Here is a 24,558-nt window from a genome sequence, read left to right as displayed (position 1 = left end):
CAATATATTCAGGCCCATTCTCAAATACTAGCACTATTTGGCCATCTGGTTCCGTCCTGGGTCTATGTCCTAAGAATGCCCAAGATATTGAAGTCCAATACTGCGCTTGTGGCGTTATGTTTCTTATTTGTGTCTTAGTTTTTTTCGTCCAGTTTAATGACGTCTAAGTACTATGAACGAACCAGCTTGCCAGAACGTCTTTCTTTAGGGCTTTGCTAAAGAAACCGCATTTTTTAATCTTTTTCTCTGTAGGCAGCCATGCCAACGTTCATAGAACTTGTTCTGAAAACGTTGCCCACTGTGGCTGTTTTTTCCTCGAAGATAAGCGAAGGAGTTCTTGAGCCTATTGAGCCTATTTAGAGTTTAATAAAAAAATGGATAACCACTGCAGGTCTCACGCGTGATTTCATCGAAGCAGACAACAAAATTTATCGAGATAGGTGCGAGGTCACCGTCTTTCTCAAGCAAGAAAGTTAGTTTCTTGATTCGTTGGCACATGTGAAATATATCTGCCACGATTTTTTATATTTTGTTGCTTGTCTCCGAATACGGGAATGTAGGCTAATTTGTGGCTTCAAACGAACAAAAAAAACAACATGAAGTATGGAATATTTTTAACGTTTGGTACTAATATGCTACAGAATGAGCCGTAATCAATGCGTGTTTTGGGGTAGCGCTAGAAGGGTTACCTGAATCCCACGTTTCGTTCGCGGACCGTCAGCAAGGCTCCCGGTATGTGAGTTCCGTCAGGACCCTTGACGTAACCTCGGACGGCACGTTGAACTTGGCTCAGCAAATGAATAATGGCATCCTTGTTCTCCTTCCACAACTTTCGCAACGTTCCCTCGCTGGGAATCCTGCAGCAGGATAGTGCTATGTCCACCGTGAGGGTACCTTCGCGCACGTACGCGTAGTCCTGCATCAGCCCGGGCCTTTTCTTCCATGCTGCGGCGTTGATAACACCGCCAGGAAAGCCACCCAGGCGACCGCCGGGACAGCTAGACGTGCCCTTTTTCATTTCAGGGTGGTAATTTGCATAGCTGATGGACAGGTTGCGCAGCACGTCCTCATCGGGAGCTTCGTTGGGAGGATCCTTGACGCTGTTGTGGAAGCCATAGGCAACGGCGATACCACCGTCGCCGCCGCGTACATGCGCACCCAGCACAAAGCTGCCACGCTTGAGCCACTGCATCGCCAGCTGCACCTGCTCGGGAATGTTGTGAGACTGCTCAGCGAGCTTCTCGGACTTCTCATCGAAATAGTCCGGGAAGCCTCCCAGCTCACGACCCTGGTCATCACCCGAGCAGTCATCCTTGGGATTTTCGCTGACGGTGACCGGCTCGAGCCAGAATAGTATGTGGATCTCGCTGCTGTTGACGACACGTGTTACGGCCTCGTCTCGGCTGTATTCGTGCAGAAGGTACGACGCCAACTTAATCAGCAGCTCGCTGCCAGCCGGGAAGTCGGCCAGCAGGTGTACGCGCGGCACTAAGAACTGACGCCGTGGTGTCCGGGAGATGACGAGCACGTACACCGGACTGTTGGACACTTTTCCCACGATCTCTAGACGGGTGAGATTACTGAACGCCTCGTGCAGGCCCTGCACAGTCTCGCGCCGAGCCTGCTTGCTGTGGTAAGTCAGATCGTCCATGTCCTCGGCAGCGATTAACGCGCACCAGCTAACCACGGCATGTAGCGCCAACAAGCTCAAACGCCACATGGCAGCAATTGGCAGTGAACACAGTTTCTAGCTTGCTCGCTCCTCATTCCGTGGCTCTTGCCCACTACGCTGTATATTGACTAGAAAGCAGGAAATTACAGCGAAGAAACGAATTAAAAAAGAAAGTAAAGTAGGGCATGGTTGACATTCTTCTAATGATTACTAAATAAAGTAATTTTGAAAACTTTTATTTCTAAGTAAGAGTAAGAGGGAAATAGGCCGAGAGTAGTAATCTAAAGCGTTGCGCTAGCAAGAAGTACTTGAAACATATGGCAATACCGAAGCCAATATGCAAACTAATTCCACAGCTGCGCTGTTCGTCCCCTAGAAAAGCAGGTAAATACCGATAGAGAAAAGGGTCCTTCAAATAGGTGCAACAGGTGGAGAAGGCGAGGCTGCTGGTTGTGGCTCCGTGCTCCTCCTTTTTTGTCTGTTTGTTTTATTTGTTTATTTTTTCCGGACCACCGGTATAACCACACGATGGATTTGCGTGAATGGTTCTTGAGAAGAGGAAGAAGGTACCTCATGCCTGCCTCTTGGGCGACACGGCGAAGTAGGGGAGGGGGAAGGAGGGATAAAAAAATAGTGGAAATATATAGTTTAAAAATAGGGCAGGGAAGCGACAGAAAAAGAAGGAGATAGAAAAGTTGGGAGCCGGTCGAAGAAATCCGAGGACGGGGCACCACACGGCGAGAGCTGCACGGCGTCAGGAGGTCGCGGAGGGCGAACCAGTCGGCGAGAGCTATGCTGGCGTTGGAGATCGTAAGCGACACGACTGTCCAGTTTGAAATCCTCCGAGCAACTCCCGACCTGCGTTCGAAGTACTACGTCGCATGCAGTTCATAGCCATGCTCTCTACAGGCATCCTTATTTTTATTAGCTCATTCACACGTGAATGAGGCTGTATCAGAAGACACTTATGAATGCTTATAGTTAACTGAGATCAGGACAGTGTCATCGGTGGTTGTTCGGCTTCGCGTGGGGGTGCAGTGTCAGATTTGTCCAAACGAAGTGTGCGCAGATCATCTGGATTACATCTTCAAATAGCGCGCCGTAAGAGGTTGCCGCATATCCCCTTGCATGCATATCCTATGTGACAACTTTTGAGTAACAGGACATCGCACTCAACATTGAACAACTATCATAACTTTACGGATGTTTATGCTATTGCAAAATTTTGTTATTATCCAGGTTTTAAGAAAATCACAACTATTGTGCTCACATAACTTGCGAGCCGATAGGGGGATTGCGAAGTTTGGTGGAAGAAACCAGCATGATTCAAGATGGCTCGGTCGGCGTTTTGAGCATCAAGTGTGAGGAAGTTGTTGAACTAGCGAAGTTTTAAAGCTTTCTTAATATACTTTTACACAGTAGCGACAAAAGATGAACCAGAGGCGAAAACAAGTAGAGAGAAATGGTCATGTGAAAGGAAACTTATCCTCTGTATGGGTACGAGCGTTCACGCCAAATTCCGAATGGCCCGACAAGGTGAGATATGAACTATTTCCTCAAGAGTTGGTTTTGAACGTGTTGCATTCACAGCACGCCTTCGTGTTGCACAAAATTATGCCCATATATTTTCCGAGGGTTGTGCAGTGCACTTGTAGGCTCTCGAAAGTTTCTTTGGCACTGTTTGCACGTGCGGCTATTGTAATAATGGTTTAGAGTACGATGCATATGCGAAAGTACGCAAGCTCTAACCAGATTTGTCGTTCATGTTGTCCGATATTTGTCCATTTGATTTAACCACCTCTCATGGGGATGAAAAAAAGAATAAAAGCTGAACATTCGCGATTGTAAACGCAGGGTTTGTTTTCTCTGCTTCACCGTCCCACGCGGAATTCGTTACCGTTTCTTGGGTTTATTTTCAGGACGAATTTCTCGACGTCTTGTACTGGTCAAGACAGGTTCTCGGAATTCTTCTTGGGCTGGCGTGGGGCCTGGTGCCACTTAAGGGATTTTTGGGAATCGCATTGTAAGTATGCCACAATAAAATAAATTGATCACGTAGATACATGTCTTTTTTTTGATTATGAAGAGTGGATTCAGTTCTGTTACAATTCCTGCTGTTGTAGCTGATTACATCGTTCTCGTGCAGTTGTCATTCGTTATAGAGATGTTCTATATGTGTGACCCACTTCTCCGAGCAGTTCAAAAGCTGTGTCTTTTCTTTCTTTTTTTTTTGCGGTGTGTTGACGTGAGTGTGTTTAGGGCAAAAGGTGCTTTTAGCTGTCGCCCCCTGTACTTAAGGAAAGCACAACCTGCTTAAATATAGCTTTGTCATGGGCTAAGCTTTCATATCTGAGACGTGGACCCTAGTCACAATAATAAAGCCAATGTTGTGTGGAAGTCCTACAGTGCAGTTTCTTGGCTTCAGTCAGTTCTCTTTCGCAGCTTTTCTGAATAAAGCCAATTGTGACTGAGAAAATCACAATTTGGCTTATCTGCAGTCAGAAATCTGCTATGTAAGGTATGTGGTGCATGTACAGTAGTCAAGAAGCTTAACATAAATGCTCCGACACGTGACCTCGACTACTTTCACTGATGTCAACCACAAAGTGCTGGGTGTTGTGTGCTGAGACAATCAATACCTGTGTATGCTTGGATGGTATGTTGGCATTCATGGAGAACATCTCGGCAACATAACATAAAGCGATATAGCGCTAGAGTCAATATGTTTTAGGACAGGCTGCGCTGTTCATGTCAAGCTTGCTGATCTCTGTACAGCTGTAAGTTTACACCAGCTGCCGGTTTTGTGTGCTGCACAAATTATTTTACATTTCTGATGGATTATATCATTTGAATTACATGGGATCTAACGAAATGTTTAAAGGGACACTGAACTAAAATACGAAAAAAAACTGATGAAACACTACTTGGGGGACACCACTGTTCGGATAAACATAGCTTATTTCACATATTTTTGAACAATTGGCTCTATTTTTGAGGATTGTTAGCATGCGGTGGCTACACGTGAGCACCAGCCGTAACGTCTCATTCTACCAGGCGAATGTAGGGTGCATGTGTTCCTGTCCTCCTCTTCCTTTTCTCAACCTCTCCCCATTCCACGAAAGCGCTGATGCTTTACTCCTGTCGACAGCATTGTTTGGTACCGTAGTGGTTCTGGGAACCGTTGTGGCAGTTTGGCAGGATGACAGACACGGGCAATGGCTGGCATTGTTAGGATGCAGTTTTCAAGCGAGTGCAATGTCACCAAACGTCACCTCTAGTTCACAGTGCAACTGCTAAGTGTGGCAGTTGCACTGGGAACTAGAGATTCACAGTACAACTGCCACAAAAAAAAAAAAAAAAAAAAAAAAAAAAACTTACTAAATTTTTTATTTTCTTCTAGTTTCTGCCTGAAATGAAGGTTGTGCCTATTGATTTCAACCCCCATTCTTTAAATTTTGCTGGAAATCTTGGCTGTAAAAATTTTGTTCCATATCCCTTTAAACAATACAAGTAAAAAAAAGATCATGCATGAGCTAGAGAGAAACAACATACCTGACGTAGTTTTGTGAAAGCTTATAGGCTTCATCACCATGGTATAAACCGTAGTTATTTCAACAGTAGTGACCCGCCAATATGGTCTACCGGTTATGGTGCTCGACTGCTGACCCAGAGATTGTGGGATTGAACTGTGGCTGTAGTGATCTCATTTTCGATGGGGGTGAAAATGCTCGAGGCAGGTGTACTTGAATTTATATACACCTTGAAGAGCCCCAAGTGGTCGAAACTTCCAGAGCCCTCCACTATAGCATCTCCCATAATCATATTGTGGTTTTTAGATGTTAAATTCATTTAACCATCAGTTATTATTTCAGCAATAGTGTAGTTCGTTTCCTTTATGGCGCTGCATTGGCTTTGGAATAAAGTGAATTGGGATAGGCACACCTTGCTTTTAACATTGGCTTTGGAATAAAGTGAATTGGGATAAGCACACCTTGCTTTTAAACACAACAAAAATATGCCAGCCACTCCAGCTGATTTCAAGCAAAGTTGTCAAGCATTTGCTACCCAATTATTATATTGTCACGGGGTCGTGACGTGGCTGAAGACAGGAGACTTTGTGTTGGGATTTAACTGTTTATTTGGGCGAACCTGTGCCCGGTAAACAGAAAGACCGATTACAGTAGCAGTCTTGCACAGATAGCAGTGAACGGAGCATCGGCCGTACATCAACTACTGACAAGCGGCGAAGTGCGTCGGCATTTATACTCTTGCCATCGAATGTTCTAGCGTTATCGCTGGCGGTGACGTAGATTCCAGAATAATCTGTACAGTTCGCAGAGTGGGCGTGATCTTATCGAAATGATCTACTGCAGTCCTGAAGCTTCTCGAAAACTGCAGGCGCGGTTTGCGCTGAGAATTGATTGATTGATTTGTGGGGTTTAACATCCTAAAACCACCATATGATTATGAGAGACGCCGTAGTGGAGGGCTCCGGAAATTCCGACCACCTGGGGTTCTTTAACACCTGGGGTTCTTTTCCGACCACCTGGGGTTCTGAGCACACGGGCCTACAACATTTCCGCCTCCATCAGAAATGCAGCCGCCGCAGCCGGGATTCGATCCCGCGACCTGCGGGTCAGCAGCCGAGTATTTTAGCCACTAGACCACCGCGGCGGGGGGTTGCGCTGAGAATTGTGTAGTGCATTGGGGCGATAACAAAACTTTAGAAATGGAACGTGGCAATATCAATAAGCATTGAAAAACCTACACTTACCTTTAATAAACTTTGAAAGGTGTGCTGAAAGCGTGCAGTAGCTGTATAACATTTTTTAAAATTTTAAAGCCCTGAAGAAATAGATAATTAGGAAATGTTAAGTTGTTTTCACTCTTGATGTTCAGAAAAAAAATTATTTGTTCAACTTGTACATTCATTGTGTGATGATCGTTTCACTATTGATGGTTTTTCATGTTTTCTGTCATTCGCTCTTACCTTTCATTGTACAGTAGTTGTGTTGTATGTAGTGCCAACATGATATAACCAAGCTGTGTTCTTTTTTGTGATGAGCAAAACTTCACACTTCACCACAGAAACTGAAGTGTGCATCAGGTCAACCTCTCTGCTGTTTCTTAATGAACTCTTCGCTTTCTCTTTGTTTTAACAAAAGATATGGAATGTCAAAGCTTACGACGGAACTTTGAACTTAGTTGATGCCCATTTGCTCTGTGCAGGTTCTTCTGTGTCAATGCAGTACTTGTGTATGGCTACACCAGCTCATTCCAAAAGGTGGATGATGAAGAGTATGGTGGTGTGTGGGAACTTGTAAAAGAAGGTTTTGTCACATCATTTGCAGGTTTTTTGGTAAGCACATCCTCTAAGAATCACTCCTAAAGTGCCTGTATATGTGGTAAGCAGGTATGTTTTTTTTTTTGTAACCTGTAGGAAAAACTAAATGTTCTTTGTCAGACACGAAAAGTTATGTACCCAGCCAGTCTCCAATTTTTTTACGCTTATAGTTTATCATAAATCAAGGTTTAGAATATGTGAATTGAGGCTTCATAACCCATTATCATAGCTGAAGTAGGTGTACAGAGGGGTCCACTGTTAAAGGCAACACAGGAGCGCGTGTCGTCTGCTCGGTGCCACTGCCGTTCGGCAGCGGAAACGAGTTTAGCGCAGGAGCATTAAGCGCAGGAGCATTAAGCGCAGTGGGCGGTGCTCGTTTGTCATCTGCTACAGTTGCGACCTCGCTTCAGCTCGTCGCAAAGTCGGGCACGGTGCTTTAAAATTTGTCCAGAGGCTGCACGGTGAGCTCAGATTGAAAGTTGTGGGAAAGCTGCTAGGAAATTAGATTATATAACATACTACCTCACTGATATCCCTTTCAGTCACGGTGTCCACATTTGTGTACGCGAACTTCAAAGGGGCGTCCACGTTGCCTGTTTCTTCACATTGCTTGAAACTCTGTGTGGATATTCTTGCCGGCTTCCTGAGGGAGCAACTAGCAATCATTTAATTTTATTGTGCTCCATATTCCTCCAGACAATAATTTTGCAGGAGGCACCACAATGTTTGACGATCATTTCACGTTGGTTTTTGACCTGCCGCGGTCAAAAAACAACGTGAAATGCATTTTTCTCCGCTCGGACTGAATACCGCACAAAAAAAAATGTGCATGAATTTTGGGCCTAACAGTTAATTATTTTATGCAAGTACTGAACATGGCTGCTAGCAGAATAATGAGATAATATATTGCACACTCATTAACTCCAATTGGTGGAACTCGCACAAGACAACACATTCATTCATTTTCTTTCTTGGAATGTAATACTGAGTGCTTTGAAATTATGCCCCATGTGTTTAATGTGTTTCTGACAATGGCACCATAATGCTTGTCTGAAGAGGATATTTTAGGTGGTAAACGAAGCATGACTTCTTTACAGTCATCTTTTTTCCAGCATAGCTTTATAAAGAGTATTTTTTGTGTGTGCGTGGAGCAAGGCCCCGCCGCAATGGTCTAGCGGCGAAGGTACTCTGCTGATGACCCGCAGATCATGAGATCGAATCCAGGGTGCGGTGGCTGCATTTCCGATGGAGGCAAAAATGCTGTAGGCCCATGTGCTTAGATTTGGGTGCACATTAAAGAACCACAGGTGGTTGAAATTTTCGGAACCCTCCACTACGGCGTCTCTCGTCATATGGTGGTTTTGGGATGATAAACCGTGCACACTATCAATCATTCATCCTTGTGGAGCAGTTATTTCATGTGCACTAATGCAGATTTGGTCTGCTGCAGTGCGTAAGCTGAACAAAGAATTTACAAGCGCCTTTAACTGGCGTCAACAGAAAGATTTATTGAAGCGGGCAATTCTTTAACGAGAAGGAGAACGAGACACGGCAGTCCAGCTGACGGGCTAGGGGATAGCTATCTGAATATAGATCCTTACAGGCATTTTCATTCTAGCTCAAAGGAAAGCTACTATCTAAAGATTTTGCTACCACGAAAGCGCTTCGCGATGAGCTGAAGCATGTCCGAAACCGTAGCAGACTACAAACGAGCGCCGCCCACTGCGCTCACTGCTCCTGCGCAAAACAAGTTTCCGCTACCGGCCGGCAGTGGCGCCGAGCAGACGACACGCTCAGGTATTGCCTTTAACAGTGGACCCCTCTGTGCATGGTGTGTGGTATGTAATCTTAGTTCAACTTACTGACTGATTATACAGATGTGCTTTAAAAACTTTTATAGTTTCCACTGAGTAAGGGCTGTTGTCTGCTAACTCTTCAGATGCAGGTATCTCAAGATGAAGCTTTCACATTTCTTGTCTACAGCTTGTTATGGTTTCAAAGGAAAACTTTTATGGCTGCATCAACCAGCTATGTTCACTTTTAGATGCGGAAGCATCTCATACTCGCGCCTTGTAGTGCGCCGTCCGCGCCGTCCGCACCGCTTCTCAAACATTCGACAGCTGACGCGCGCGCATGCGCCGTCGCGCCGTCGCCCACCATCTGTGCCGCGCGCGCTTCTCCTTCGAGAACATTCGACAGCTGACAGCGCATGCGCCGTCGCGCCATTGCCATCTGTGCCGCGCGCGCGCTTCTCCTTCGAGAACATTCAACAGCTGACAGTGCATGCGCCGTCGCGCTGTATATATACTCAAGGTCGGCGCTCGCTCGCTCAGTTGCCGCTCGTCGGTTTGTTTGTACGGCGCGTCGACGTCCAAGGTCGCGGTGAAATGAATTCCAACGAATCCACAAACACAATGATCGACGTCCCTTCGACCAGCGCCGTCCTTTCGCATACGTGTGTACGTGTTCACTCATTTAACACCCCCTCCTACAACCACGTTAACCAATTTAGCCATCGACCCAAGTAGGTCGCAATTTAACACCCCATTTCACAACCACGTTAACCAATTTAGCCATCGACCCAAGTAAGTCGCACTTTAACACCCCGTTAACCAATTATATGCTCCGCATCCTCCTCAGTGTTCCCCCGAGGGAAGCTGCGGGCAATTTTTTTTTCTCCAAAGTCACTGCAGTGGCACGCTTGTATTTTTAGTGCAGGCATCGGTAAAGAACTCGGGGTCTCAGAGTGCTATTCAAGGCCACTCTAGCTATGTGGGCAGAGCTTTTCCTGTACTTTTATGTTACTTCTGCAGTGATGGAAGTGCTGCTCCAATTACTCCAAACTGCTCCAAAAGAAAATTTCTGCTCCATGCTGTTTTAAACAGTCATTATTGTTAGTAATTGCTCCAAACCTGCTCCGAAGTGACACTGAGAGAATCAGGATGACGAACTTTTACTGCGTGATTGATGCACAAGTGCTAAAGAAACTGAAAAAAATATGTGTACTATCATCCCAGTGTGCTTCTATGTGTGTAGCATTATTGGCTCTGATCTCATTTGTGCGACAAGAACTCGCATATTAGGCATATAGCTAGTTTGGCTTTTTTTTTTTTCTGAGCTAGACATGCAGATTAGTGTGGTGAAATGACAAAGCGGGCTTGATTGCTTTTATCTCATACCAATTATCTACTGCTTATTTGGCAACAGTTATATGGAACAGTGTTTACTTCAAAAATGTGGTGCTCGGCTTTTCTGGTTTGTTTTGATTTCTGCCATAAATACTAGTAATTTAAATTGTAGCTCATTTCACAGCAAATTTTATCAACCTGCCAATGTTTGCTACCTGAAATTTACATTGATTGTTGTCTGTTAAATATATTTAATAAGAAGTATTATTATTTATGAGAGAGACAATGCTCTCAACTCCAATTAGTGTGTGTCGAATTTAATATCTGCCCTTAAAACAAGAGTAGCTGCTCTAAACTAGCATTTCTTGCTGCTCCGAAAGCACTTATAGCCGCTCCAAAGCAATACTTTTCCTGCGCCAAAGTATGCTCCAAAAAGTAAAAAGGCGCTTCCATCACTGCTACTGTTAGCATGTGGTTTTTTTTTTTTCTAACAATTCTTTATTCCAAGTGGCTGGTCCCAGCCTTGACCGGTTTGTTCTATAGTCAAGTATTGCAGCAAAGCTTGAGCTCGCTCATTTTTGGAGCATCATTGGCCGCTCTAGGGACACCCCCAGTATCGTGCCTTGGTGGAGGCAAGGCAGGAGAATGATCGAAGAGCTATGGGATGCTTAGTATTGGCAGTGCACGTCACAACCATAAATTAGAAAGCGCATGGAGACATGGGTGGTGTAAACTTTGAAGTACAGAAGTGTGAGCAAAATAAGCTTTCAAGGACTACTATAGAGCATGAATGAAAATTAATGGGCAGCTATGCTATTTATTGCTTTTATATAATAAAAAAAAACTCAAAGTTCAGAGGAATAAATACGAGAGAATTGACCAGCGTTACAAATGAGGTGGAGTGATATCCCACCACTGCCACCACTGCCACCACTGTTAGGATTGAGCTGTCAAGATATCATGCCGCCTCTGCAACTGCTAGGAAACCCGTGTCGCAGTATCCCACCGATCCCCAACTTCCAGGGCTGGGGTCGCATGGCTGGTATGAAAGCGTGTGTTTCTCGTGCTCAGAGCAGTTATGAGGACAAGTTGAAGACAGAAAAATACTTTATACAGAGCATTTACATCTTGATGTTTTAAACTCTCAAAAGAACAGGCAGGGTGCTCATTGGTGCACCCGATTAAATGGGAACGGTGGTGTCCACCCCTACCTTCTCTTCTCCAAGTGGTGGCAAAAGTCTACCAATCCGGCTTCACTTACTGGCACATAACGCCTGGGCTTCCAAGGGACAATACCCGGTGCCGATGTAGGACCATGTGGTGGGTCGTTGACTGCTCTAATAATCCTATTTTGGAGTTTATGGCTCCCAGTCAGTTTCTCTCGCACCAGGACAGGGCAAGTCCAGTCTGGTGAGGTCAGCATGAAGCCGAACAGGCAGCACCGCACATGCACCAGGCTTTATTGTTCATGCCACCCAAAAATGTTGCTTTGTCGCACCCAGCTTAGGGATGTTCAGCTTAGGGATCGTCGCTCCCAGCTTAGGGATGCCGCTCTGCATGGAACGATGACTGCGAGTAGTGACCAGCAAGGCAGCGGCACAACACCAGCCAGTATAATGCTAACAGGGTGGACAATGGGGAACAAAAGGCTGTTATGCAAATGTAAAATCGGAAACAAAAGCACTACTGTGTAGGAGAGCAAGCCAGCTATCGAACTTTAACGAAAAAAACACAAAAGAAAATGTTTTAACTTAAATAAAATAGTGCACTTTTCCAAGCTAAAGCAGGGTGTCTGAAAGTGCATGGTTCAAGCCTATGTGCTGTGTGATATCAGTGCATGTTAAACACGAGGTGATGAGACTGTTTAGAGCCCTCCTCCGTGGTGTCCCTCGTAATCGTAACATGGTTTGTTTTGGGACCTAAACTCTCAGATACTGAAAGCGCGTAGTTTAAGAGGAAGTATTTAGATGAAGGGGATCGAACATGGTGTGCTGAGATGTTGCAGAAATTGTTCAGCATCATCTATTGGAATGTCAGTGTTCATCCAGCAGTGAGTTTTTAAGCACGACCAAGGTTTCATTTTTTATGAGAGCTCAAGGGGTGAGGGAAACCGGCTGTAGATACTAGTAGAAGAAAGCTAGAAGATCGGTGCCACAAAGGAAAGGACAATGCATAATGAAGTACATGTTTTACTGCGCATAATGCAGCTTAGAGCAGGGGTTGGCCACCTTTTGAGTGAGAGGTCCGAGTTGCTTGATGCCTACACGACAGGAGCAGTATGGGGATGTGGGGGCTTTGCAGGCGTAGAAAAAATTTGCCAACTTGACAGAAATGTAAAAAAAAATTGTGATAGCAGTAAAGAAATCGTATTTATTTTCAGCACGCATGTCACAAAGTTGCATTTTGCAAGCAAGTTACAAGTAAAAACTCCATTTGATGTCAAAACTAAAATGTTGGCTTTCAGATAAGAAGCGACGAGGAGAGGTGAGAGGGGTTATGATGTGCCTAGGGCCACATAATACCTACTTCCCTTCAGGCTGGAGGTTGCCGACCGCTGGCTTGAAGTATAAAAATGAACTGGTTATAGACGCACAAAAATATTTGAAAGAAAAATCTTGGCACCATTTGTCATTGTCCTGTTTTAAAGGGAATGCTGATATAATCATCATGATACAAACTTCTTGATTCCCTGTGTGATCCAGTTACAATAGGATGTTACATTTGGATGTTATATTTGATTTTGTGCATGGTGATGATGTTGCATCGCATGCATTATTAGTCTGTTGTCATGAATTGTAAATTTTTTTTGTTTGTTTCGTTGCTCAGGTAACATGGATTATGATCTATTCTGCAATGCAATATGACTGACGCATTCGTGACCTGAAGGACTGGTGGTGACGTGTGTGGTGGCACAATTCTTCCATCCATCTGCGTTTAGGGCAAGGTGAAATGGACACGTGAAAGCATGTGGAAGTGGTTCTATTCATTTTTTTGTCACTAGCACATCACATGTCTTATACACGTTGCATACAATAAATCTACAAGTTTTTTAGAGATGTTCGGCTCTGTGTTGTGATTTTCAAGACTTCGTTACAAAGCTGTGTGTTGGGAAACCAGCATGCAAGGCCTACTCTTGTGTTCTGGTCAAGCAGGGATGGAAAGGCCACTGCATATTGAGAAATGTATTGAAGGCACATACAGACAACTGCTGTAATTTCTAATTTTATTGAATAGTGAGCCTTGTACAACATTTGTCTGTACCATGTTAGATGAGATTGTGCCAGTGCTTTTTCTTTTGTTAGCGCCAGAACATAGTTTGTAAGGTGTGGTGCTCAATTTTGTAATATGCCACTAACTTCCGAAATATGTTCAGTAAAATACTGAGCAAGCATACCCATCCAAGCAAGTGCCACTGTCCCCTTTTCAGGAAATTTGACATATCCTCTAATGACAGAGCAAGCATCACCTCCAGCCCTCCCACCATTTTTACTGCTTCTTTCACTGTTGTTACTTGCAGGACAGAGGCTAACAATAACAGTGAATACATGCCTCTTCAATAAACCATTTCATTAGAAGCATGTGTGGCTCTTCAGTGCCATCTTGAATTTTGATTCGTTACTGAGCAGTTCTTCCTTCCTGAGACTCCTATTATCTTTCACCGTAGGGGGGAGTGCCTGCTCGGATTTTTCTGTAATGTGCAGATGCCCCAAAAGTAAAATCAAGTATGTAAGCTGTGGCCAAACTGGGCAAAACTTCATGCCAGCGCGCTATATTGGCAGAGATGCTGTAGATGAAGAATGAAGATGTATATGGTTGACCTATCCCAGTATTTTGAAGTTCGCTTTATGACTAGCTCAAGTAAAGCAGCACTGCTACCACCACTGCATGTCGGGGGCAGAAATGGTGGCATTCGTGGCTATGCAGAAAGTGTATAGTTCAGAGGATCTCTTGTGACATAGGCAAGCAAATGCATAAAGCATTGAAACTGCCCCTGATGAGTAGTGATAGTAGGAGTGTAGATTTGCTTGAGCTGCTGATTAGGTGAGCATCAAAATATTTGGGTGGGACAGCCAAATGAGCTGACGCTCTCTTGTTATCTACTGATAAAGGGTGCACTGGCATGTAGTTTTGCCTAGTTGAGTCGCAGCTTGGGGGCTCTGTTTTACTTTCGGGGTACCTATACTAGGGTAAAAAAATGTAGAGGATGACATTCTAGCTGTTAGAAAAGTATATTTGCCAAAACAGTGCACATTGATTGACTGATATGTGGGGTTTAACGTCCCAAAACCTCCATGTGATGAGAGACGCCATTGTGGAGGGCTCCGGAAATTTTGACCACCTGAGGTTCTGCAACGTGCACCCAAATCTGAGCACACAGGCCTACAGCATTTTCGAAAGCCTTCATCGAAAAACAGTGCACACTGTACCTACTGACAGAAATCAGAGAGTTAAATTGAAGTTACATAGCCCAGATGTTTGTATAGCTCTTGAATAGTTAGTTAAAACCTCCACCATTATGAAGGGGCGTAGGTGAATATTTGCACTCAACCAGAAGCATTAATTTCTGTAACTTGTCGCACCTCTGCAAAAATTGCTTTGGCAGGCCTGCTCACCAAGGAATTTGCACGACACCATTGTTAGTGGCAACAAAGACATCCCATGTTTGCACACCCTTAGAAAAGTGTGGACTGATTATATATATTTGCAAAGCTGAGTTCATATCCAACAGTTTGCATGCACGGAGATACTCATGTGGAAAACATGTGCAAGTTTTACGACTGTATTCTTGTATAGGCTTAACCTTAAATCTTCAAATGTCTTGACATCTGTAAGTGAGACATCTTCTTCTTCTTTAAAACTTTATTTTTTATCCTGTACATGACGCGAATGTGTCAAACTGGCTATTCCCCTGACGGAACAGGGAGGCTGAGCCTCCTGGCCCTGTCGTGCGTGCATTGGACAGCCAGGATTTGATTGTCATAAGCTGATGGTCTGATGGTTTCAAAGCGTTCACACTTAATACCGGGCCCCAGTGAACTGCAGTCCCAGAAAATGTGGTCTAATGTGCATGCATTTTCGTTGCAGGCTTTGCATGTAATTTCTATTTCTTCCACTCCATACCACTCACTGATTTGAACCGGTGAATAGTATGATTTTGTTTGTAGTTGTCTAAGTGTTATGGCCTGTGCTCTGTTTAAGTTTGCAGGGGGTGCGGATAAATTCTGCCGAGATAGAAGTGTTTAGCGATTTCATTATACGTAGTGAGCTTATCTTTGTGTAGTGGAATCAATCCAGCGAAGCTGGGGCCATTTGTAAAAGCGTGCCAGTCGTTAAGATCGCAGGCAACGCTGTTGGCCGACTCGTTTGGATTGACTCGTAGGCCTTCGATTTTACCTATGCGTCCGGGAAACCAGTAAATGTACCTAATATCCATGCTTTTTTATTGTACTGACCGCTCTGGCCACCTGTGGAGCAACCCTTCCCCTGCTAAAAGCAGTGATTGCCTGCCTGGAGTCGCAATAAAATTCCGTGCAATTATTCTTCGTTAATGCCATGGCTATCACTACTTGCTCTGCGATCCCGGGTTTATTGTTGTTAATTGATGCAGCATTTGTGCAGTTCCCTTTGTGATTTACTACGACTGCTGAGTAGCTTGGTCGGCCCCTAAACTCTGCAGCATCCACAAAGCAGGCGCCCTTCCCTGCTCTGTCTAGTCTCTGAATCAAAGTATTAGCGCCAGCCCCCCCTCCTTCTATGATTATAGGTAGGGTGTAGGTTTTTAGGTAGCGGAGCAACCACTATATAATTTGTAATCTGTTCCTGTAATTCAATGTAGCTTTCACTTGCTATTGTGGGATTGATCTTAATTTTATCAAGAATGACCTTGCCTGTTTTAGTTGAGGAAAGTTGTATTAGCTGTGATGTTCTTTGTGCTTCTGCTATTTCAGTTAGGGTATTGTGATTACCTAGGTCTAACAGGCTGCTTGTACTACTGCGCATAGCTAGGCCAAGCGCTTTCTTGACTACTTTCCTGATAGCAGCGTCCAACTTTAGTGCTTAGTATTGCGACCGGTTATACGTTGCCGCTGAATATATGACATCACTGAGGACGAAGCAGTTGACAAGCCGGAGGAGATTGTTCTCCTTCATCCCTCTATGTTTTCCTGCAAGTCTTTTGATTACTCTGTACGCATTCTCTGTTTTGAGCATGATATTTTTAAGCGCTGTGTTGTTCCCTCCTTTCGCATCGATAAAATATCCCAGGACTCTGGGATAAAATATCCCAGGACTAGTGGCTAAGGTACTCAGCTGCTGACCCGCAGGTCGCGGGATCGAATCCCGGCTGCGGCGGCTGCATTTCCGATGGAGGCAGAAATGTAGGCCTGTGTGCTCAGATTTGGCTGCACGTTAAAGAACCCCAGGTGGTCGAAATTTCTGGAGTCCTCTACTACAGTGTCTCTCATAATCATATGGTGATTTTGGGACGTTAAACCTCACAAATCAATCAATCAATCAATCAATCTCAAGACTCTTATCTCATTCACTCTGGGGATTTTGTCCTCATTGGTGGTGAATAATTTGATCTTGCATTTGGACAGTGGTTGTCAACGTTTTGGTCTTCTCCTTTACTTCCGGTACAATAGTAGCTTCGATTTGTGTGAGGAGCATCTTAGCCCCGTGGGCTTTAGGTATTCCTCCACTGTCCCGACTGCTTGATCTAATACATCCTGTATTTGACCATTGCTTCTGTGTGAGCACCGAATGGTGAGATCGTCAGCGTAAACAGTGTGTTCAATATTTTCTATCTTATTCAAAGCTCTGAAGAGACCTATTATGCATACGTTAAACAGTACTGGAGAAAGATTGGAACTTTGTGGAGTGCCCTTATCCCCAAGTTGTAGTCATTCCGTTTCATTGTCTCCCACTCTAAGCTTCGCAGTACAGTTCCGAAGAAAAGATTTTACGTATTCCTATAGCCTCTCCCCAAGTCCCAGATGCACGATTGTGGATAAAATATATTCATTTATCACGTTATCAAAAGCTTTTTCCAAGTCGAGTTCTAGAATGGCTTTGGTGGTTCTAGAGTGTCGGTCCAATATGTGATGCTTGAGCTGTATCATAGCATCCTGTGTGGACAGGGCTTGTCTAAAGCCAATCATATTGTGTGTGTATTTGTTAAAGTGGTTTTTCAGCCTGTTTAGGATAGCATTTTCAGCTACTTTACCTACGCACGTTGTAAGGAAAATCGGTCGCAGGTTATATAAGGTTGGTGGTTTTACTGGCATTGGGATTAAGATCACTTGTGGCGCTTTCCACTCCCTGGCACTGTGCCAGTAGTCCATGCCTCGTTGATGAACTCTGTTAGCTGCTCGGTCAAGGGTTCATCTAGGTTTCTGAGTACTTTGTTTATTACACTTTGTTTATCTAGACCTTGTACTTTGTTTATTACACTTTGTTTATCTAGTACTTTGTTTATCTAGACCTGGGGGAGATCTTCTGTTTAAATCATTCAATACTCTTCTTACCTCTGCAGTCGTGAAAGGCTTGTCTAAATCTTGCTGTGGCATACTTTTGTATGTAACGGTACAATTGCTTATTCCACCCTTGTTCAACAGGAGATATTTCTGGATCAGTTCTTCCATGACCGTCCCAATGTCCTTGCTTTTGAGAGCCATATATATGACCCTTACAAAGTTGCGTCTTTGATTAGTCCTAGTATTCTCTTCATCAAGAAGATGTTTGACTAATTTCCATGCTTTCCCATTTCTAAGTTGTTCGGCACTTCGTTCACAAAATTCATTCCATTGTTGTTGGTTTAGGTATGAGCAATATTGCTCAGTATCTCTGTTAAGGCTGGCAATCTGTTTTCTTAGATTCCTGTTTAATCGGCTAAGTTCCAATACTGTGCTAGATTCTGCTTTTTCCTGATCATGTGCGCTAGTTTGGCTTCCATAACCTCGGTATTTATGTCAGTAATAATTTTCTTCGAAGCTTTTTTTATGTCATCTTTAATTTGACTGGTCCATTCGTTAAAGGAGCACCGACATCAGATTTATTCATGCCAAGATTTTTGCATCAGTGATTAGCTATAGATCCCGTAGCAGTGATTCGCGACCTAAAACGCAACAGAGAGATGAATAATTATCACTTTTATTGATTTATATCACTGGTATCTAGCACTATTCAAAACGGCCGGCAATCCCGCCATTTCTAGCGCCAGAAGTTTCTAGCGCTTCCTCGTGGTCACCTCCAGATCACGCCACACCTTCACAGAAAAGTGACGTCAAGGCTCGTTCACACCGAAGGCGAGGTGGCCAAAGCGGCGAGGGGGCAAGACGGAAAATGGCAGAAACCTCCTCTCCAGGTGGCAAAAGCGGGAGAAAAACCAGGTGGCAAGGGCGATCGCTTTCAGAGCAATTTTTCGCTGCCTGCCGAGACTCGCCGCTTTGCCGCAGTCAATCAGAATGCCACTCAGCGGAGGTGCGGTGGTGGGGCGGGTGTACGTTTGAGAGAAGCACTGACACGTCATAGCGACACGTGCGCAAAATCGCGACATGCCCGCCTCTTCTGCCGCGCGGCCAGACGAAGGAGGCATGCGGTCTGAACAGGTTCACGCACTCCCCGCTTAGGAAATCCCGCTTCGCTGCGCCGCCTTCGGTGTGAATGAGCCTTCAGGCTCAGCTGCTCTGCAAACATTTCGTCTGCTAGACACACATTCAGTCATACCTTGTCACCTGCATTGCTGTCGTTGCCGTACAAAGTGTCGACTGGGGCTCTATACGATAGTCTGGAGCTTGGAATCCCCGCGATTCCCGAAGTCACGAATTGTTTTTGCTTCGATCGAACTTTTGCAGAACATTGATTCCGTAATGGACGCCATTCCAAGCAGCACTGCAGAGGTACCCGAGGATACACGCTTCAGCCATGTTCGCTCGTGTGTCTTAGTTGGCTATATTGGTGTGTTTTGGCGTGCAAATCATGCAGGTATACGCAGAGAAATCAATGCAACGTAGTTATCACGAATGAGCATCAGAGCAGAATAGGTTTCCTGCTTGCCGAGTTCTTTTTTGCAGCTCCAGATGGCCCCACTTATCCTGCCCCTCGCGGTTAACACAATATTGCCACTTTTACGTGAACGCAAATTCTACGAATTAACTAAAATTCAATGATACCTGTGTGTTACTTGTTAGCGATGATATCTGACTATACGGTGTTCAACTTTTGATAGCTTGTGATCGTGTTTATGTGTAACACATACCGGATATGGAAAGACACCCTCATTTCGCTTTTTACGTGCTTCGAACTAGACGACTGCAACTTACCTGCAACTGACAGCAATTCCCCGACGTGCTGACCGACAAGCACACATTTAATCATGTTCTTTTCTTTTGGCGTTCCTTTAAAGGCGGTTTTTATCTTGATAATTTCACCTTGAAATCATTTATCTTGAAATCATTCAAACCGGTGCAATGAAAATCAGACGCGACGAGCTACGGCCGGGCTAGACTGCACCTGCGCGCGCTAGCCCTGCCCTAGCCCGGCCGTGAATGAGCGAGTGCTTTTCTGCACTTCGGAACTAGTCGGCGCCATGATAAGAACACTCGGATCGTACACATCATTGCTACTAGGGCATCGTCACTCAGGATGGTATTTTGGAATGTATCACACGTAGCACTAGTGTTGATGTCAAAGGGCAGTCTATTTTTCGTTTTTTCTCCTTTGCTTTTTTATGCTATTTGACATCGAATTAAAATAACTTCCATGTGACGTATGCCGTTCAAATTTGGCCAATAAGACCTATGCATACCGAGCGATCCAATAATGGGTACATCTTGATCTTGAAATTTAATGTCAGTGCTCCTTTAAGGTTTTGTGGGGTGGCAACGCCTTGTCTTTGGGATCTGGATCTGCGAAACACGTCCCAGTCAACAAGCGAGAATCGTTTCGTTCTAGCACAGGCGATTTTCGTGGTGATCTCCAGGACATAACGGTCGCTCCTGAATTTTATTCCTGTATTTACCCACTTGATGTTCTCTATGTTTTGGGTGAACGTCAAGTCTGGTGTAATGTTTCTGCAGACTGAGTTGCCAATTCTAGTTGGAAATGCTTTGTCAGTTATTAGCATTAGGTCAAGTTCATTTGCATGGTTCCACAGATTTCTTCCCTTGGGCTGCGTTGTAATATATCCCCATAGGCGATGTCGTGCGTTGAAGTCACCGGCAATAATTAGTGGACTGCTACCAGCGATCTTGGTTGTTTTTTCAAACAGTTTTCGGAAGTGCGACTTGTGTATAGGGTTGCTGTAAACGTAAAGAATAAAGAGGCTGTTACTCCTTTGATTCTTCCGTGTTGGTATGACAATCTCTACCGAGAGGTGCTCCATGTCTTTCGTGCTGTATTCTAGGTCATGTGTAATATATGTGTTTCTTTTTGACCAGAGTGTACAGGCCTCTGCCAATAGATTGGGACTTTATTGCCTTGTAGCCCGTGAGTATAATGTAACCGTTGCCAGTTTCTTGCAGTGCTATTATATCTGGCTTGTAAACTGATGTGTGCAAGTATTGCTTGAAGCGAGACATGAGAATGTAACGTTCACTGCCTGGTTCCAAATTTTTCTGGAGCATTCATTTTTAATAATCTATTGTTTGCCAAGGTTGCTTTCACACATGTGCAAGTGCTGTACTGCAAACAGAGTCAAAGACTCTTCCCGAAAATCATACATTGCATTGCCTGTTAAAAAGTATAGGCTACTAGAGGACAAGAAAACTGTTGAAGAAGGGTGCTCACATGCAGCATTAATTGTCTATGCAATTGCAATGTTGTGTGGCTTAGAACCTTTGCCCAGCTCATTGAGGTGTCACGGCTTTATTATTCATCCTGCTTCAATCGAACTGAGCATGCTAGTGGGCTATGATAAATGAATAGCTTTTTCAGTTTATTTGCACATTGGCGAGATGGCACTTGGTGGCATGTCAGCAAGCAGAAAGGCCACAGTGAATTGATAGGCTTATTGCGAAGCTCTTTGAGCATTGTAATGTTTTGTAGTAACTGCAAGTTCACTATAAATAGAACTATTATAAATGAGTGCTGTTGTATACTTAACCTTTGTGAGTGCTCATTCACACGTTATTTACTTTGGCTTATTATTGTGAGAGGAGCACCCAACGTGGCTGCAACGATAGGTAAGAACTGTGAATACCGGTAACTGCAGAATGTTTGGGTGTCTTTGTAATCATCATCATCATCAACCTGACTACATGTACTGCAGCACAAAGGCCTCTCCTATGTTCCGCCAGTCAACTCAGTCCCGTGCTTGCTGCTGCCAATTTATACCCGCAAACTTCTTAATCTCATCTGCCCACCTAACCTTTTGTTCCCCCCTAACCCGCTTGCCTTCTCTAGAAATCTAGTTAGCTCCCCTTAATGACCAGTGGTTATCCTGTCTACGTGCTACATGCCTGGCCCATGTCCATTCCCTCTTCTTTATTTCAACTATGATATCCTTAACCCCGGTTTTGTTCCCTAATCTACTGTGCTCTCTTCTTGTCTCTTAAGGTTACACCTACCATTTTCCTTTCCATTGCTCGCTGCGTCGTCCTCAATTTAAGCTGAACCCTCTTTGTAAGTCCCCAGGTTTCTGCTCCGTAGCTAAGTACCGGCAAGATGCAGCTGTTATATACCTTCCTCTTGAGGGATAGTGGCAATCTACCTGTCATAATTTGAGAGTGCTTGCCAAATGTGCTCCACCCTATTCTTATTCTTCTAGTTGCTTCAGACTTGTGGTTCAGCTCCACGGTTATTACCTGTCCTAAGTAGACATTGTCTTTTACAACTTCAAGTGCACTATTACCTATCTCAAAGAGCTGTTCTCTTCCGAGGTTGTTGTAGATTGCTTTCATTTTTTTCAGATTAATTTTAAGACCTACTTTTCTGCTCTCCTTGTCCAACCCCGTAATCATGAGTTGCAATTCGTCCTCTGAGTTGCTCAGCAATGCAAAGGCATCTGCGAAGAGCAGGTTACTAAGGTAGTACTCTCCATTAACTCTTATGCCTAACTGTTCCCATTCTAGGCCTCTAAAAACCTCCTATAAGCACACTGTAAATAGCATTGGGGAAATTGTATCCTCCTGCCTTACACCCTTGTTGATTAATATTCTGTTGCTTTCTTTATGAAGAACTATGGTAGCAGTTGATCCCCTGTAGATATCTTTCAAGATGTTTATATATGCTTCGTCGACACCCTGATTCCGCAGTGTCTGCATGACTGCTGATATCTTTGTAATATTCGCTATTTATTGTCCCAAGACCAACTGAGGGGGCATTGGTATAACTGTCATCATTGATGTGATGTATCATCAGGTGTGAGCAGCATGTGACATGACTCGCCGTGACATGTGCCGTGTTGAAGGCATGCTGAAGAAAAGTAAAGTCAATATTTTACTTGTTATGCTGAAATGAAGGAATGCTTCACTACCCTGTGTCCCCCCCCCACCCCCCCACATACACAAAAAGGTTACAAGCTACCATTACTGCAAAAAAAAAAAAAAAATGCATGTGGCTTCTGCCATTACATCATGGTCAGAAATTTTGATCCGAGCATTTTTGCTGGAAGAACCGAAAGTAACAATTTTAAAAAGCTTTTATTCATGTTTCACACAAAACCTTTTCACCAAAACAAACCATTTTACCCAAAAGAGTTATTTGATGTAAACACTTTGCTCAAGTATGCCGAAGCTTAGTAATATCCATCTTGGTAGGAAGTGCACAACTTTTCCACAGGAACACAAGACACAAACGATCTACTTCACCTAAACGTTTATTGCAAATGTCAGAGTACTATATAAAGGGATGAAAAAAGAAAAAGTAAAAGACAGATCAAAAGCTCACGTGCAGTGCTGTACATTACTTATTCATTATTATCAATCACGCCACTCGTACTATTAATGTACAGCACTGCACGTGCGCTTTTGTTGTTCTGCCTTTTACTTTTTTCCTCTTTCACCCTTTTATATACTCTGACGTTTGTAATAAACATTTAGTTGAAGTTAAGCGCTTGTGTCTTGTGTTCCTGTGAATAAGTTGTGCGCTTACTACCAAGATGGATTCATACCAACTGGCCCGATGTAATTGTTCATTGGTAATATCAGTAGCCTAAAGTTGCCTGAAGAGTGACTTGATGGCCTCTTAACTCTGTAGAACAAGGTGACGCCATTGCTATCATTTTGACTTTAAACACAAGATGCAATTTCTTCATGCTCTTTGCTATAAAAAAAGAAAGAAAAACTGAGAAAATGCTTTGTTTAATTTCTAATAAGTTCACAGTAATTCTGACTATGCTTCTTCGACTAACAAAATGAGTGTGTAAGTTTTGTAGGAATAAAGAAATGCTTAAATGTCATAGTTTGAGAGAAAGAAGTATTTGACACACAAATGTTTTAAGAAGGGAAAAGAAGAAAACCACCTGTTTGTTGCATGAAATCACAAAGAAATCCATACGGATTTCTCCTACAGAAAGGCCTCTTAGTTTCCGAAAAATTCGTCCTGGTGTGGGGTTCGAACCTGCGATCAACGTCTTTCCGGGGTGGTCGCTGTGCTGATTGAGTTAACCAGGAAGCTAGCAATCGACAGCACGAAGGCAAATTCGACAACTTGAAGCACATGGACACAAGTATTGCGAATGAATTCTGTGGAAACCCGCAAGGTGGCTGAAGGGTTAAGAAAGAGAAAGAAGACAACCACCCGTTTGTAGCACGAAGCCTCAAAGAAATCCATACAAATTTGCAATACTTGTGTTCATGTGCTTCGAGTTGTCGATGAATTCGCCCTTGCCCTGCTAATTGCTAGCTTCCTAGTTAGCTCAATTGGTAGAGCGACCGCCCCGGAAAGGTGTTGGTCCGGGGTACAAACTCTGAACCAGGACAAATTTTTCGGCAACTAAGAGGCTTTTGTTTCTGAGAAATCGGTATCGATTTCCCTGTGGCTTTGTGCTATAAATGATTGGTTGTCTTTTTTACCTTTCTTAACCCTTCCGCCACTTTGCAGGTTTCCACAGAACTCATTCGCAGTACTTGTGTTCGTGTGCTTCGAGTTGTCCACAAATTCGCCCTCGTGCTGTCAATAGCTAGCTTTCTGGTTAACCGAGTTGGAAGAGCGACCGCTCCGGAACGGCGTTGGTCTTGAGTTCCAACCCCGGACCAGGACGAATTTTCGGCAACTAAGGGGCTCTTCTGTCTGAGAAACGTGTATGGGTTTCATAAATTTTAAAGCTTTATGAATACGTTGTGAGGTGTTCCGAAACAGTTTTTATCTGCCAGCCCAAGTTGTTCTTTAGAGCACACTGGCCGAGATTTCACACGCCTCAAGTTATTCATATGGAGAGCTTTCTTGACAACTTAAGTGTCGACACCAGTGCT

The 24,558-nt window shown here is 44.0% G+C and overlaps 2 protein-coding genes across 3 annotated transcripts in view; one reads left to right on the top strand and one right to left on the bottom strand.

Moving 5' to 3' along the window:
* The window catches only part of LOC119176760 (carboxypeptidase M), a 112,755-nt gene that overhangs the window by 2,260 nt on the left and 85,937 nt on the right, over window positions 1–24,558 (bottom strand). Inside the window, exon 1 of one of the 2 annotated variants that reach the window (XM_037428117.2) lies at window positions 690–1,727. The exons of the other annotated variant lie outside the window; for it this stretch is intronic. Within the exon in view, the coding sequence (XP_037284014.2) occupies window positions 690–1,720 (1,031 nt within the window). The 5' untranslated portion in view covers window positions 1,721–1,727. Of the gene's footprint in view, window positions 1–689; window positions 1,728–24,558 lie in introns of those variants that run through there. 2 annotated transcript variants of the gene reach the window in all.
* On the top strand, window positions 2,966–13,200 carry LOC119176256 (GEL complex subunit OPTI). The gene is made up of 4 exons (XM_037427450.2): window positions 2,966–3,208; window positions 3,592–3,695; window positions 6,902–7,031; window positions 12,971–13,200. Exons 1-4 carry the CDS (start codon window positions 3,104–3,106, stop codon window positions 13,010–13,012), a joined length of 381 nt encoding a protein of 126 aa, XP_037283347.1. The 5' UTR covers window positions 2,966–3,103; the 3' UTR covers window positions 13,013–13,200.

This window comes from Rhipicephalus microplus, chromosome X, assembly GCF_043290135.1.
Source record: "Rhipicephalus microplus isolate Deutch F79 chromosome X, USDA_Rmic, whole genome shotgun sequence".
In the NCBI taxonomy this organism is placed as follows: domain Eukaryota; kingdom Metazoa; phylum Arthropoda; class Arachnida; order Ixodida; family Ixodidae; genus Rhipicephalus; species Rhipicephalus microplus.
Note: the sequence above shows the minus strand (reverse complement) of the source record. Positions and strands in the feature narration are given on the sequence as shown.

Bases quoted from the DNA above. Each gene is read 5' to 3' on its own strand.
- LOC119176256 (XM_037427450.2), top strand. From the start codon at position 3,104: ATGAACCAGAGGCGAAAACAAGTAGAGAGAAATGGTCATGTGAAAGGA. The intron at 3,696-6,901 runs GTAAGTATGCCA...TGCTCTGTGCAG, and splicing joins GGATTTTTGGGAATCGCATT to GTTCTTCTGTGTCAATGCAG. The intron at 7,032-12,970 runs GTAAGCACATCC...TTCGTTGCTCAG, and splicing joins CATCATTTGCAGGTTTTTTG to GTAACATGGATTATGATCTA.